Consider the following 17,053-nt stretch of genomic DNA (forward strand, 5'->3'; position numbering starts at 1 on the left):
CAGGTGTGTTTAATTAGGGTTGGAACTAAACTGTGCAGAGCTGCGGCCCTTTTGGAACTGAGTTTGACACCTGTGCTCTAAGGTTTCATTTCATTTAGGTTTCACACCAATATGACTGTGAACACACTATACCTTCTCACACATCTGTCCAAACAGCTTACAAAAGTTGATTTTCATCATAGGTGCCTTTTAATAGAAACCAGGGGCCTCATGTATCAACGCTGCGTACGCACAAAAACTTTGCGTACGCCAAGTTTCACGCTCAGAATCGCTCACGTTTGGATTTACTAACAATGAACTGAACGTGGGAATGTGCGCAGGTTCACGGCAGCTTTCTGGCAGGCGTACGCAAATTTTTTGTGCGTGTCTGTTTTATTTCCATTGGCGACTCCTAGAGGCAGTTGTGTTAAATTCTTCTCTACAAAGTGTCTGAGCCTTGCAATGGCAGCTGTATGAGATGGGTTCATATAGTAGGTTTGTAAGATTTCCATACCATACAGTTGAGCAGCTAAACATTAAAGCACAATTTGCAGCGGTCGCCTGTTTTCCCAATGTAATCTGAGGTATCTACTGCACGCACATTGCTATAAAGACACTATCTGAAGATGAATTTGCATGCGTGAATCAGAAACATTTCCATTCAATAAATGTGCAAATAAAATATGATGCACAGACTTATTGATGATTCCCACTTGTCTTTCTCGTGATAAATAGTGGGCAAAATCTGATATGTAGCGGGGAAAAAAAGAAGAAAGAGTTCATCAGACGCTGGATTCGAGCCGAGTTTATGCTCGAACGTATCAGTACATGATCACATGCTTCTTATGAGGTGCGCCACTGAGACTGCTAAGAGTACTGCAACATTTTACAGATATAAACCACACTATTTCTTTTTTAATTCACTCAGTGCGATGTTCAGACCCAACTGTGTTAACCGTACCAGCTAAACTCTCTCACTCTATTTTTTTCTTTTGTTGTTAATTCCGGAGAACAAACTTGCAAATAACACCGCTTTTCTCCGGTCTACCTCCGAAAGCAGCACCTCTAATTCACATTCTGTTCAAAGTTTCTCTTTTTGTTTGATTTTGCCATTGCTTTTTCGTTGGGTTTTTCCATTAGCATAGTCATTAGCATATTCATACGGGGGAGGAGGCAGGGAGGGGTTTTGCGCTCGTGCATGTTGCGCTCAGTTTCACGTTCATTCGGATGTACAAAAGAATATGCGTGAGATTCGGCGTACGCAGTGTTTCATACATCTGAATTTTTTTCTGCGTACGCACATTTACAGCTTTGTGCGTACGCAATGTTTTAGTAAGATTTCCACGCAAGTCTTCGTACATGAGGCCCCAGGTCTTTTAATGTCAGTTATACAGTACTGTTAGACCAGCAGAGTCTGTCCTGTTTGGATCAGTTTAGCCCTGTGCTGCTCCATTCAGTGTTGCACAAGATTAATGATGAAATGATTTGCTGCTGAGCGACTCTTGACATTTATTTGAAACTTGTGAAACATGGAAATGAGCCTTAATAGCTTATATTAATCACTCATAGACGTCAGTAATCACTCAGTTCCTGTAGTGACATCTATAAATGTAAAAAGACTGCTGGGATTCAAAGATACAAATAGGCTTGTTTGTGTGTGATGAAATTGTGTATTCAGAATCTAGAAAGTTCCTCATTTACTTTGCATTTGAGGTTCTCACAGGAATTTTCCCACAGTAAAGCTGTTCCAAAATGAAATGCACCATTCTGACCCCATTTTAATCTATCATAATGTATATTTCGCCTAATAAATACCCTGGAGTGTATTGGGACGCATCTTCAATGATAGTAAATATATTGTCAAATCCAACAGTTTGAAACAGACTTAAAACAGTTGAAAAGAGCGTTAAATGTACATGCTGTTTTTTCCATTTTTGCTGTAGACCAGGGGTCACCAATCCTGGTGACCACTGTTGTAGACTTTATTCTCTTGTGGTTCTTCAAAAATTATTCCTTTAAATGGATTTGATGTTCAGTAAACATTTGTTTTTTTAATATTAGCAAAGTTGAAAATACTGCTGTTTCATATTTCTTTGCAAATCACAATACATGATTATTCAAATGATAATATGGTAAGAAAGAAAGAAAGAAAGAAAGAAAGAAAGAAAGAAAGAAAGAAAGAAAGAAAGAAAGAAAGAAAGAAAGAAAGAAAGAAAGAAAGAAAGAAAGAAAGAAAGAAAGAAAGAAAGGCAAGAACAAAATAAAGGAAGAAAGGAAAGACTGGAAAGAGAAAAAAGTAAAGACAGGAAGGCAAGAAAGAAAAAGGAAGGAAAGGTAGGAACAAAATAAAGGAAGGAAGGAAGGAAAGACAGGATAAAAAGAAAATGAAAGAAAGAAAGAAAGTAGCAAAAAGAAGAGTAATAAAGAAGGAAGGAAGGAAGGAAGGAAGGAAGGAAGGAAAGACAGGAAGAATGAAAGACAGGAACAAATGAATGAAGGAAAGACAGGAAGAATGATAGAAATAATAAGAAAAGAAAAAAGGAAAGAAAAAAAGGAAAGGCAGGAACAAAATAAAGCAAGGAAAAACAGGAAAGAATGAAAAAAAGAAAGAAACAATGAAGTAAGGAAGGAAAGATAGGAAGGAAGGAAGAAAGAAAGAAAAGACAGAAACTAAAAGGAAAGAAAGAAAGAAAGAATGAATGAAAGAAAAAGAAAGAAAGAAAGAAAGAGAAAGAAAGAAAGAAAGAAAGAAAGAAAGAAAGAAAGAAAGAAAGAAAGAAAGAAAGAAAGAAAGAAAGAAAGAAAGAAAGAAAAAGGCAAGAACAAAATAAAGGAAGGAAGGAAAGACAGGAAAGAAAAAAGTAAAGACAGGAAGGTAAGAAAGAAAAAGGAAGGAAGGAAAGGTAGGAACAAAATAAAGGAAGGAAGGAAAGACAGGATAGAAAGAAAATGAAAGAAAGAAAGAAAGAAAGAAAGAAAGAAAGAAAGAAAGAAAGAAAGAAAGAAAGAAAGAAAGAAAGAAAGAAAGAAAGAAGAAAGGAAGGAAAGACAAAATAAATAAAGAAAGGAGCAAAAAGGAAGGAAATAAGGAAGGAAGGAAAGACAGGAAGAATGAAAGACAGGAACAAAATGAATGAAGGAAAGACAGGAAGGATGAAAGAAAGCAATAAGGAAAGAAAGAAGAAAAGAAAAAAGGAAAGGCAGGAACAAAATAAAGGAAGGAAAAACAGGAAGGAAGGAAAGATAGGAAGAATGAAAGACAGGAACAAAAAGAAAGAAAGAAAGAAAGAAAGAAAGAAATTATTATTGAGTCCTAATAATGTGTTTGTAGAAAGTGTCTGGTGCATATGGAGAGGAGAGAGTGTGTCTCCTACAGGTGCTTTATCAAGCCTGTGTAGTACACTCAGAAAAGCTCTGTATTACACACAATATGAAGTCTACATTACTCCCGACGTGCAATAGTTTACGCGTTCATCCAATACCACAATTTAATTATCTATATAAAGTTATTATCTCCATTTTATCTGTGTGTTGTTATTTTGTCTGTGTGTTGTTATTTTGTCTGTGTTGTTATTTTGTCTGTGTTGTTTTGGAGCAGAGCCCCCATGTTTGACTGACTCTGTCTCTCTCTCTTTTGCAGACCTTGGTCTGGATCAGTTTATGGTGAAACGCTATGATGGAAAGGTAAGCAGCGAGGTCTGTACGTGTGTACGTGTGTGTCTGTGTGTGTGTGTGTGTGTGCATATGTGGGCGAGTGAGTGGGAACCGAACAGTTACTTTGCCATTGTGCAGCTCGACAGGGTGACGCAGGATGGAGACGCGTGTTCTCATTCACTCTTCATAAAAATCTTTCACTCTCTCTCTCCACAGAAACTCGTCCACAGCTCAATTCAGAGCATGCTTTGAGACATTTTCTCTTCTACGGTCTAAAAACTCTCCTTTGCACGCATGAAACATTTTGCATGACACAGTCACACGCGCATTTTCTTCAGGGACACTTGTTTTCATTATGTTGTCGTGTGTGTGTGTGTTTTCTGTTATTTATAAAAGACTTATTTTCATCCTATCTTTCAGGTTGATGTAGTATCTCTTTTCTTCTTGATGTCTCTAGGTTACCCTCTTTAAACACACCTCCGCTGTGTCTATCTTTATACTCTAGCCTTGCTTCAAAATAGTCTCCCGGCTTTGTTCTGTTTTCATTGCCTATTTAGTGTCATTTTATTAAATGTATTTTGTAGTGGTATATGCAGAATTTACTAATGTTGCAGAACTTAAATTGTTAGATATATCCAAATGGCTCTATTAGAAAGTAGTTTATAAAAGATGTTTGCATAAACGTAACTTGCTACATTAAACCGTTTTTATATTTTTAAATACATTTGAATGTCTTTATATAGTAGCTGTCTGATAATATAATTGATTAATTCATCAGGAACATTTTTTTTGCATTAGTATCTTGAAGTATCAAGTATGAAACATCTCTTAGTAAATAACTAACACAGTAAATAAATTATTACCTAAGTATATACAATCTTAACTTAGTAAATATATAAAAATATTAACTTATAAATTAATTCTTAACTTAGTAAATAACTAATGAGGTAAATAACTAAAAAAGTAAATAAATAAATCATTAACTTGTAAATACATTCTTACCCTAGTAAATAACCAACAACGTAAATAAATAAATTCTTAACTTAGTAAAAACCCTACAGAGTAATTAAATTAATTAATTAATTAATTAATAACTTATAAATACATTCTTAAGTTTGTAAATACATTCTTAACATAGTAAATAGCTAACAAAGTAAATAAATACATTCTTAACTTAGTAAATACCCTACAAAGTAAATAATTAAATAAATAAATAATTAACTTTTAAATACATTCTTTACTTTGTAAATAACCTACAAAGTAAATGAATAAATACATTCCTAACTTTAATAAAATTTTAACATAATAAATAACTAACAAAGTTAATAAAAATGTATAACTTAGTAAATAACCTACATAGTAAATAAATAAATAAATTCTTAGGAAAGAACTAACAAAGTAAACAAATAAATAAATGCTTAGTAAATAAAGAACAAAGTAAATAAATAAATCTTAACTTTGTAAATAAATTCTTAACGTAGTAAATAGCATACAAAGTAAATAAATAAATACATTCTTAATAATCAAATTTTAGCATAGTAAAGAACTAACAAAGTTAAATAAAAAATTCTTAACTTAGTAAAGAACTAACAAAGTAAACAAACAAATAAATAAATTCCTAACTTAGTAAATAAATAACAAAGTAAATACATAAATAAATGTATTAATTCTTAACCTGGTAAATAAATTCTTAACCTAGTAAATAACCTACAAAGTAAATAAATAAATACATTCTTAACTTAGTAAATGAATTCTTAACTTAGTAAATAACTAACAAAGTAAATAAATAAATAAATTAATTAATTCCTAACCTGGTAAATAAATTCTTAACCTAGTAAATAACCTACAAAGTATATAAATAAATACATTTCTAACTTTGTAAATAAATTCTTAACGTAGTAAATAACTAACAAAGTAAATAAATAAATTCGTAACTTAGTAAATAACCTGCAAAGTAAATAAATAAATAAATAAATTCTTTAAAATTTTAATCTTTACATTTACATCCATCAAATTCTACACTGTTGACCGCACTTTTACCCATTAACCCACCCCTAAAGCTAACTATAACTAGACTGGCTCTAGCCCCCTTAACCGTATTCCTATAGATATTGGCAGTAAGTGTTTGGCAGTACAATAAGAGCACATGCAGTCATTGTGCTAAAACCGTAAACAGTAGTAAACCGAAGTTAAAGACGTCTAATTTTAAAAATGGACATGAAAATCACTCTGTATAGTTGAGTTGCAAACATTATACTAATTTGTTGTACCTTGAAACAGGAAAGGCTACTATGAAACTACAATGAAAATGAAACCAATAAAGTCACCTTTAATAGGTTGTTATCTAGAGTCTTTGCCCAACCCATTGCAGACTTGGAAAATCCACAATGTAAAAGAGCAAATCAGCCAAGCCACAAGTGCAACTGGTTCCTAAAGGCTCTGATTGTACCATAATACATTACGCCCATAAAATACCCATTACTCATTAAGAGAACAGGTATAACTGCTTTAGACCATGTACTTGCCGTGCTGACCTATTTTTCCATTGTTATACCAGTGGATTCAGACACACCCTGAGTACACTTGCACTGTGATCTTTAGACCATGTGTGTATAGTTAAAATGGTGCTCAGGAGCATACCTGTCAACATTGGGGTGTGAAAATAAGGCATTTGCCCACCTAAATAAGGGATCCCCCCCCCCCCCCATTAAAAAAAAAAATCCCCAAATGATTAAATATGCTCATTTGGAGCTGTTTCGTTGTAAATAAACAGTTAAATTGTCATTAATAATTTAAAATAGTATACATTAGCAGAAAATAAATTAGCAAACAGTTCAGCTTATTAAAAAGAATAGCTATTGTAAAGAAATAGAATCAAGCTATCAAATCTCATTAGCCGTTTCTTCACTGTATAACTTCCACATTCTGATTAAAGAGCAACAGATGAATCTTATTTATTTAGATTTTTTGTTTGATTACATTAAATAACAGAGGTGTTAAAAATGCACACATTAAACACATCATTCAACTGCTTTTCTAAATTTTTGTGGTCATTTAAGACGAAATTAGTTGTGTGTGGGAAAAAAAGCACCAAGATCGACATCTTTAGATATTATTATTATTATTATTATTATTATTATTATTAGTTATGTGTATATCTGTTTAAACACAGAGCAAGAGAATCCTGCCATTTTCATTTTTAATTCAAAGTGTTTTCATGCCTAAACAAAGCGAAAGCACAGAACAGATTCACATTTAAAAACAAGGGGTGGCCTCGATGGTTCGGCGGTATTGGTTGCGCATAGGGAGGATCGGCTCAGTAATGTTTGTTTGCCACCCTTCAGAGAAAGACTGAAAATACGGGATGATAGCGGGATAGAACTGTAAAATACGGGAGAATCCCGGGAAAAACGGGAGAGTTGACGGGTATGCTCAGGAGGTGTCTGGAATACTCTTAAAAATACAACCACAAATCAGAAAAAGTTGGGACAGTGTGGATAACGCAAATAAAAAAAGAAAGTAGTGATTTCTAAATTTATGTTGACTCCTATTTTATTGCAGACAATACAGCAAACATTATTTAATGTGTTCATCATGGTTTATAATTTCTTTAAACACGGATACCAATTTTGGTTCTTGCAACACGTTTCAAAAAAGTTGGAACATTTACCACTTTGAAATGTTGCCATTCCTTTAAGGACTGAAAAAACCAAGTGAAGAAGTGTTTTAGGTGTCATTTTGTCCTATTCTTCCTGCAAAGTCTTAAGGTTAGCAACAGTACGGGATCTTCGTTGTCGCATTTTGCGCCGCTTATTCTCTATTGGAGACGGGTCAGGACTGCGGGCAGGCCAGTCAGGTACCTGTATCCTCTGCAGCCAGCATTTTGTAATGTGTGCAAAATGTGGTTTTATATTGTCTTGTTGAAATATTCAGCATATTGTCCTCCAAAATCCAAAATGGTGCTATCACAGAAGTGCAAGTTACCTTCGCCAAGGGCACTGACACAACCCAATACCATGAAAGACCCTGGCCTTTGGACATGTTGCTGGTAACAGTCTGGATGATCCTTTTCTTCTTTGCTTCAGAGCACACGGCGTCCATTTCTCCCCAAAAAAATGTTAAGATGGTCCATCTCGGATGCCTCTGAGCCCAGAAAAGTCGACATCGCTTCTGGACACTGTTAACATAGGGCCTCTTTCTGGCACAGTACAGTTTTCACTGGCATTTGTGGATGCAATTATCTATTGTGGTACTTGACAAAGGTTTGCCAAAGTAGTCCATGTGGTGATATCACTTATAGATGAATGAGGGATTCTTGATGATGCAGTGCTGCCTGAGGGATTAGAGATCATGGTAGTTCAGCTTAAGCTTGCTGCCTCGTCCGTTACACACTGAAATTCCTCCAGATTCCCTGAATCTTTTAATGATGTTCTGCACTGTTGAAGGTGAAGTATCCAAATGTCTTTCTCTTTCTTTAAGGAACATTGGATTTCAACATTACAATAATTTTCTCATGTAATTGCTTCTTTATCCTTGCCTCGATATGACTAGACCTTTCTTTGATGCTGATTTTGTACCACATCATAATTAAAGTCACCTGTTGACATCACCTGTCTCAAATAACATCATTATTTAACCAATTTACCTAATTTCTAGCCCAAAATTGCTCCTGTTCCAACATTTTAATGTGTTGCAAGGACCAGAATTGGAATTCATGTTTACTTTGGGGGAAAAAAACAAGCAAAACAATATATATCATGAGGAACACATTAAATAATGTTGGTTGTATTGTCTGCAATGAAATTCAAGTCAAAGTACATGTAAAAAGCACTACTTTCTTTTTTTATTTGCGTTTTCCATACTGTCCCAACTTTTTCTGATTTTAGGTTGTATACAGTTACACACCAACTGTGCGCCTTGAACATAAAAAGAAAGATAGAAAAGCTGGTGCGAGTAGCTTCATCAAGACTTCACTGAGAAACCGAAGAGTGATTTATAACCATCTGACCTGAGACTGATTCACCAACTCATTAGTGCTAATGTGCAAACAAATACGCCTAGTTGAAGTGTGTGTCTGTGTGAAGAGTACAAACGGCACACACAAGCATTAGGTGACCCAGCCCAGTCCAGAGATCAGACTGTTAGCCTGCGACAGCAGCTCTCTGACCGGGTCATTTGACAAATGCTCCCTCTTAATGACTGTGGGGACTGTGGAAAATAGGCATCACAGCCTCATGGACCCTTTTCACAAGACTGTTATGATGCGTTTAATGGTCATCAGCATCTTAAATCCTATTAAAGTTTTTAATATGTACATGTAACTTGTCTATATATTTATAATTATTTATGTATGTATTACACTGACAAAATGGTTAATTGGATTTACTCAATTTGTCAAGGTAAGTGCTTGCAAACAATTTATATGGGCTGAATATAAACAAATTAAGTTGAGCATATCTAAAATTAATTTGTTTGTTTAAATTTATTCATTCATTTTCTTTTCGGCTTAGTCCTTTTATTAATTCAGGGTCGCCACAGCGGAATGAACCGCCAACTTATCCAACATGTTTTTACGCAGCCCTTCCAGCCGCAACCTATCTCTGGGAAACATCCCCCACACATATACACACAGACTTATACACTACAGACAATTTAGCCTACCCAATTCACCTGTACTGCATGTCCTGTGGGGGAAACCGGAGTAAATCCACGCGAATGCAGGGAGAACATGCAAACTCTACACAGAAACGCCAACTGACCCAGCCGAGGCTTGAACCAGCGACCTTCTTGCTGTGAGGTGACAGCACTACCTACTGCGCCACTGCATCGCCTGTTTAATTCAGCTCAAATAAATTATTTGCATCCACTTACCTTAAAAAAAAAGTATTAGAACCAATGAATATTTTTTTTTCAGTGGCCTGCCGCCATAGCTGGAAAAAATCCTAGAGGAAACACTGATATTGCTTTAGGGGGCTAATGGTATTGAACTTAAAAAGTTTTTTTTTTTTTTTTAAACTGCTTTTATTCTAGCCCAAATAAATAATAAATAAGAAAAAATATAAAAGGAAATACTGTGAAAATTTCTTGCTCTGCTAAACATAATTTGGGGAAATATTTACAAAAGAAAACAAAAATCATAGGAGGACGAATCATTTAGACTTCAACTGTAAATAATTAGAGATTTGAAGTAATACATTGTAAGGTAATTTTGTTAAAACCCAAGTTAAAGCTTCTCTTTGTACCTCAGGCCTGTTTAAATGCATCTAAGATCTATAGCCTTTGTTTTAGTGTGTGTGTGTGTGTGTGTGTGTGTGTGTGTGTGTGTGTGTGTGTGTGTTTGTGTGTGTGTGTTTGTGTGACAAAATTCCATTTCCACTATGTGTGATATATGCCCTTTTTCCATTTCCTTTCCCCCTATCTCTTTTCCGATCTCGTTTGGTTTCTCTGGGGATTGTCGGCCAGCGTGCAGCCTGAGGGATGTGGAATATGTCTTGTTATTTCTTTATTTCCATATTTGTGTCAAATCTCGTGCCTGGTTTTGTTCCATACGGCGTCCCGGCAGGACTGCTGAATCCATCTCACTCTTCCTCTACTTCTGCACTATCTTGCATCACCATGGCCACTAAATCCTGGATGGTGTTATGAAACTCCAGGACCGGTATTTTTAGCAGTTAACGCATGGGCGCACTATGCTAATAAACACTCTTGTGTAATTGTTTTGCTTTCTGCGCGGGTGTGAACACACCAGCACTTTTAACCTTCATGTTCATCACCTATCAACAGTATTTTGCAGGTCATCGCAGCCGGGTCCTTGCAAGTGTGACTTTCACAGCTCAAACACGCTTCGTGTGTATGAGAGAGAGAGAGAGATTGTGTGTGATTGTTCACTTTAGCCCACTATAATGCTAAAGTATAATAACTCCATGTTTTTCAAGAATGTTGTCAGTGTTGGGGAGGGTATTTTTACAAATATGTAGTTTCTTGAGGTGCAACTAGGAAATCTAAGGTACTCTTATTTGATTAGGGTTGAAGTTTACAGGATTCATACTGTCATGAAAAACCTGAAAAAGTCATGGTATTTTGACATGGCATTTTCCAGGCCTGGAAAAGTTTTGGAGAACCAGAAAAAACCCACAGTTTTGAATAAGTCATGGAAATTAGTTTAACAAATATCTGGATACTTAAATATAAACTATTTGTCTTCATTTCTTTTCTGTCCATGGCCAAACACATGCTCTTGCATTATTAGTGATGTGTGAGCATTATCTAAATACATTTTACATAGATATAAAGATTAATTTAAACTAAATAGATTGTTACATGTTTTATAATATACTGTAATGAAGGTGCATTGTTTTTCTTATTATTTACCACATATACAATTGAAGTCAAAAATTATTAGCCCCCCCTTTGAATTTTTTTCTTTTGTAAATATTTCCTAAATGATGTTTAATAGAGCAAGGACATGTTCACAGTATGTCTGATAATATTTTTTCTTCTGGCGAAAGTCTTATTTGTTTCATTTTGGCTAGAATAAAAGGAGTTTTAAATTTTTTTTAAAAAACATTTTAAGGTCAATATTATTGGCACCTTTAAGCAAATTTTTTTTCCGATAGTCTACAGAACAAACCATCGTTATACAATAACTTACCTAATTACCCTAACCTGCCTAGTTAACCTAATTAACCTAGTTAAGCCTTTAAATGTCACTTTAAGCTTTATAGAAGTGTCTTGAAAATTATCTAGTCAAATATTATGTACTGTCATCATTGCAAAAATAAAATAAATCAGTTATTAGAGATGAGTTATTAAAAGTATTATGTTTAGAAATGTGTTGAGAAAAATCTGCTCTCCTTTAAACAGAAATTAGGGGGGGGGGGGGAATAAGCAGGGGCGCTGATAATTCTGACTTTAACTGCACAGACATTACATGAAACATTAGGTCATTAAAAAGTTGAATTTCATAGAATTTTAGTAGTAAAAATGTGCATGAACCCTGGGTTTAGTCACATTAATTGTTATTTTTGGAGGAAAACCTTTGTCTTTTCAATAGGAAACCAGTGTGTGATGGTGAAAGAGTTATCTCATACAGATTTCCCAGTGCGTTTCACAAGTTGACCTCATCTGCCACACTTCTGCTTTTTTTTTTTGACTCGTTTAATACTATTTAAACAACTACCTGCACATTTTGCTAATGTTATCGTTCATTTACACAACTGTAGATTATGTACCAAGTTTTCACTAAACTCCCTGTGCAGCTTTTTAGTGTGTTTTTTTTTTTTTGGTCCTCCTCAATGTATGATTAAGTAAAGTGTGATACTGTCACTTTACATGCTGAATGTCACCTTAATATCACTTATTATTTCTTCGTACATAGATTAAGGCTGTAAATTACAGCTTCTTGGTGGAGGGGGACAATATTAATCTTATTAATTTTATTTATTAATTAATATGGAGTTTTTTAAAAAGGTACCATTATTAACTAAGTTTAAACTACAAAAGAATGATTTTGTTTATGTCATATGCGTTCGTAATATATCATATTTTTAGTATGAGTGTAACATCGCCAACTGTCCTGACATGTGTAATACAACACTTTCATTTTTGCAGATCTGTGGTAATTTGTGTTATTTGACAAATAATATTGTTGTCAGTACTCTTCGAATTAGTTTTTCTCCAATTTTAGTACACTATTGTCATGTAAACATACCCTTCAAGCCCTATTTGGACAGTAATTGTTTCTCTTAGTCACATTTGTAAAAGACAAATCTCCACAGCACTCCTGATTGAATATATGATTTTGGATGAAAGTAAATGCAGGGTTGGACGTCTGAGTTTGTAATCCTACGAACCCGGAACTCTGTGTCATACATGACCATTCAAATGCTTCATTGATATAGTTATTAATATAATTATTTTAGTATTTAGATTCACAAAATGTTTCTCGAGGTCCATTTTGTGGTAGAGTTCTAACAGTGATCAAACTCACTGTGACCTCCTTATTAACCCTCGATCCCCCCTGAAGGAGGTCAAAACATGATATGTGAGGTCTGCTTTTTTAAAATGGGAAAAATAATATTTTGTTTTGGATTTTGTTTAGCTTTTTTAAGGACTAAAAAATCGCATGGTCGAACAGGGATGAGCTTATTCTCTTAATGAGTTATAGGTGTGTTTTGACAATAACATCTCATCTCCCATTAATAATAATATCATCAATAATCAATAATATCATCTCCCATTCCCTTTAAGAGTCAGTTGCATCCCGCTATAGCGCGTTTACTATACATGGCGGACTTTGTAAGTGGAAAAGCTGAGCATTTTACTACAGAGAGAAATCAGTTAAACCAAGCATCTGCAGCTCGAGAATGAGAGATGAGCCTCCTCATTCTTTACTTTCACTTTCACTCTCTTCCGCTGTGTGTATTAAGCAGTTTATGCGAGGCGCATAACTAATGCACTCTGCGCTGGACTTTAGACCTCCTCTCAGCTGGTCTATTGTGCAGTCTATTTTAGTTCCTCAATATAGCAATGCGCCTCAACACACCTCCTTTTTTGGACCAGAACGCCTATAGGCACACATATGAGCGCAAATGCATTTGTTATTTAAACAGCGTGGCGCAAACAACACTTGCGTCGAGCTGTAACTAGCAAACAATGATTGCGACGCATTGGGCTGCATGGTGTCGGGTGAATGATATGGCCCTTAGTATGTATTTTAATAGATGCTGTTCTTGCATATGGAAGTTAAACTGTAAAACAGTTAGCAAAATCACCAACTCCCCTGTAAATGGTCAAAATCCATCATGTGAGAAACAATTACCATCCAAATATTGCTTTAGATATGATGAAATGAATCAAGACAAACCAAACTCAAACATTATTTTTGCATTACAGTAAATGACTCTTGAACGTGATGCTAGTTACTCCCCAACATTGATGACATGTATTTATCTGTGTGAACATTTAACTGTATATCTGTGTTCAATCTCTTTTAACACACCAATTCATTGTTCTTCCAGGCATTCAGATAAACCCTACATCATCTTTTTTCATGACGATGTGTTGCGTTGGTTGTGACTGTTATTAATTTGTGCTCTTTGGAATTCTCCTGTGTCCATCTAACCAATAAACCCCGTCATTCTCTCCTCTGCCATCTTTTTTTACTTCTCCATCCGTCCCCCGTGCCCCTACTTTCTGTGCGCCCCTCCCCCTCTGCAGGACTTCTGGCAGGTATGGGGCGTGTGCCAAGCTGCATGGGACTGCGTGTGCGTGAATGCCTTATTTAGCTTCTGTAGCGAGTCTACTGAACACTAGACCTTTGAATTCTCTTTCTCTCTTTCTTCTTCTCCTTGAGTTGTCAGAGAGGAAATCCACATAAGTTCCTAGATGTGTGTGCATGGTGCTCTGGCCAAAACAATGCATTAAAAGCCTCTACATTTCATTAAAAATCACTGGATGGGTAATAAAACTCGGCCGGCCGGGCCAGATGAGCGGAAGAGCTTCGGCTCAGCAGAAAAATGGAGATTTGAATAGTATGACTAAAGCAAAAGGAGGGGAGATGCTACTGACGAAGCGTTTTCTGCGAGTGGCTGACTGGAGCAAATATCACGCTACGATATTATATGGCCAGACCATAATAGTACCATCAGCTTTGTCTTCGGCTATCTCCTTTGTACAAAACTAATGTCAGTCACAAGTTAACTGAAACATTTCAAAGCCAAGAAATCGTTTTCTTGAAATCTACACTTTAAAAATGTGTAAATTAGCAGTTATTTTTTTATTTATTTATGCTTTTGAATTGCATTGTAGGATCTTGAATCCACTATAACCAACACACACACACACGCACATTGGTTTTAGTGGTTTATAAAGACTCTCAATAGCCGTAAAGTATTTTATAAAGTAAAAACTGCTTATTATACCACTTATTTAGTCCTCATTACCCACTTAAACTAGCAAACACACACATTTTGGTGATTTATGAGGACTCTAAAAAGGCTCAATGCATTTTATACAATAAAAACCACTTATTGTATGCTCTCAACACCTAGGGTATACATATGCCATTATACAAAATTTTGTCCCCATAAACCACTGAAACCAGGACACACACACACACACACACACACACACACACACACACACACACACATAGACATTGGTTTTGGTGGTTTATGAGGGCTCTACATAGGCACAATGTAGTTTATACAGTAAAAACTGCTTATTATACTGCTTATTTAGTCCTCATTACCCACTGAAACCAGCGCACACACACATTTTGTTGGTTTATGAGGACTCTACAAAGCCACAATGCATTTTATACAGTAAAAACCCCTTATTGTATGCTCTGAACAACTAGGGCATACCTATGCCATTATACAAAATTTTGTCCCCATAAACCACTGAAACCAGGACACACACACACACACACACACACACACACACACACATAGACATTGGTTTTGGTGGTTTATGAGGGCTCTACATAGGCACAATGTAGTTTATACAGTAAAAACTGCTTATTATACTGCTTATTTAGTCCTCATTACCCACTGAAACCAGCGCACACACACATTTTGTTGGTTTATGAGGACTCTACAAAGCCACAATGCATTTTATACAGTAAAAACCCCTTATTGTATGCTCTGAACAACTAGGGCATACCTATGCCATTATACAAATTTTAGTCCCCATAAACCACTGAAACCAGGATACGCACACACACACGCACACACACACACACACATAGACATTGGTTTTGGTGGTTTATGAGGGCTCTACATAGGCACAATGTAGTTTATACAGTAAAAACTGCTTATTATACTGATTATTTAGTTCTCATTACCCACTGAAACCAGCACACACACACACATTTTTGTGGTTTATGAGGACTCTACAAAGCCCCAATGCATTTTATACAGTAAAAACCACTTATTGTATGCTCTTAGCACCTAGGGCATACCCATGCCATTATACAAATTTTAGTCCCCATAAACCACTGAAACCAGGACACACACACACACACACACACACACACACGAGTAGACATTGGTTTTGGTGGTTTATGAGGACTCTACATACGCGCAATGTATTTTATACAGTAAAAAACATTGATTATATGCTCTCAACACCTAGGGCATACCCATGCCATTATACAATTATCAGTTTCCATAAACAACTGAAACCAACACAAACGCAAATAGACTTTGGTTTTGGTGCTTTATGAGGACTCTACATAGACGCAATGTATTTTATACAGTAAAAACTGCTCATTATACTGCTTATTTAGTCCTCATTAACCACTGAAACCAGCTTGTGCACACACACACATACACACACACACACACATAGACTTTGGTTTTGGTGGTTTATGAGGACTCTACATAGGTGCAATGTATTTTATATAGTGAAAAACACATTATGCTCTCGAACACCCAGGGCATACCCATGCCATTATAGTGGTAATGGTTATAGTTGGCATGTAGATGCAGTGCAACTTAAATTCAACAAAATGCGTTAAAGGAACTAACAAAATAATGTAATGCCATTATTTCTTACACATTATATCGGTTCATACTACTAAAATCTCAATAAAAGTCACTTTGTTAAATTGTAGAGTTGAATTTTAACATCAAATGTCGACAGAGCAGAGATCAACATCCCATTATGCAATTCACAGACATAAATAAACCGAAAAATAAAACTTTTGAATAACCAAAAAATATAGAAAAAGTTCATTAATAGATATTTTTTAGTTTAACATGTTTTGGATTTGTTTTTTACTACAATTATTAGTTGTTTTTTTGTGTCCCTACCATTTAAAACCTTAGATTAAATTAAGGTTGATGAAAAATAATAAGATAAAAATAATAATAATAATTAAATGTATCTACTCGAGTTGCATGGAATGGAACGCTTTAGGTATAATATATAATATTTTATATAATATTTTTATTAATCTATAGCACAAACACTTCCAGACCAAGATATTATTCTTATAATACTTATAAAATGTAATGACCTTTGTCAAGCCCTGCTAATCAATGTTTCCAAACAGTATTCCCTCATCTGCTGTTGCTAGTTTAAACAGGTAGACCCAGCTCAAACTCACGCCATTGGTTGAGCCCTACAAGTCAAACTTCTGTATAGCAAACACAACCATGTTTAAAATATTTATTCAAGCATTTAATGGCTCACGTACAGTCCATGTTTATTCAACTGCTAGCATAACATCAACCAAATAAAACGCTTTGTCCTAAAGCCTTTTTGTTATTTGAAAGTAGGCGGTACTAGTCACCTTTACTCAATATTTAGGACGCACCCAGACACACACATACACATTGGTTTTGGTGGTTTATGAGGACTCTACATAGGTGCAATGTATTTTATACAGTAAAAGACACTTATTATATGCTCTCAG

At 35.3% G+C, this 17,053-nt stretch overlaps 2 protein-coding genes across 3 annotated transcripts in view; one reads left to right on the plus strand and one right to left on the minus strand.

Annotated features, from left to right (window-relative positions):
• Nucleotides 1–17,053, plus strand: part of micu1 (mitochondrial calcium uptake 1) — a 99,598-nt gene that overhangs the window by 40,552 nt on the left and 41,993 nt on the right. Inside the window, 2 exon segments of the mRNA NM_001083833.2 lie at nucleotides 3,620–3,663; nucleotides 13,852–13,863. Of these exon segments, the coding sequence (NP_001077302.2) occupies nucleotides 3,620–3,663; nucleotides 13,852–13,863 (56 nt within the window).
• The window catches only part of abcg2c (ATP-binding cassette, sub-family G (WHITE), member 2c), a 154,961-nt gene continuing 138,887 nt past the window's right edge, over nucleotides 980–17,053 (minus strand). For both annotated transcript variants that reach the window (XR_015505358.1, XR_015505359.2), the window contains exon 10: nucleotides 980–1,398. The gene's annotated coding sequence lies outside the window, so the exon portion shown is untranslated. The remainder of the gene's footprint in view (nucleotides 1,399–17,053) is intronic.

The sequence above is a fragment of the Danio rerio genome, chromosome 13 (genome assembly GCF_052040795.2).
Source record: "Danio rerio strain M-AB ecotype USA chromosome 13, GRCz13ab, whole genome shotgun sequence".
Lineage (NCBI taxonomy): Eukaryota > Metazoa > Chordata > Actinopteri > Cypriniformes > Danionidae > Danio > Danio rerio.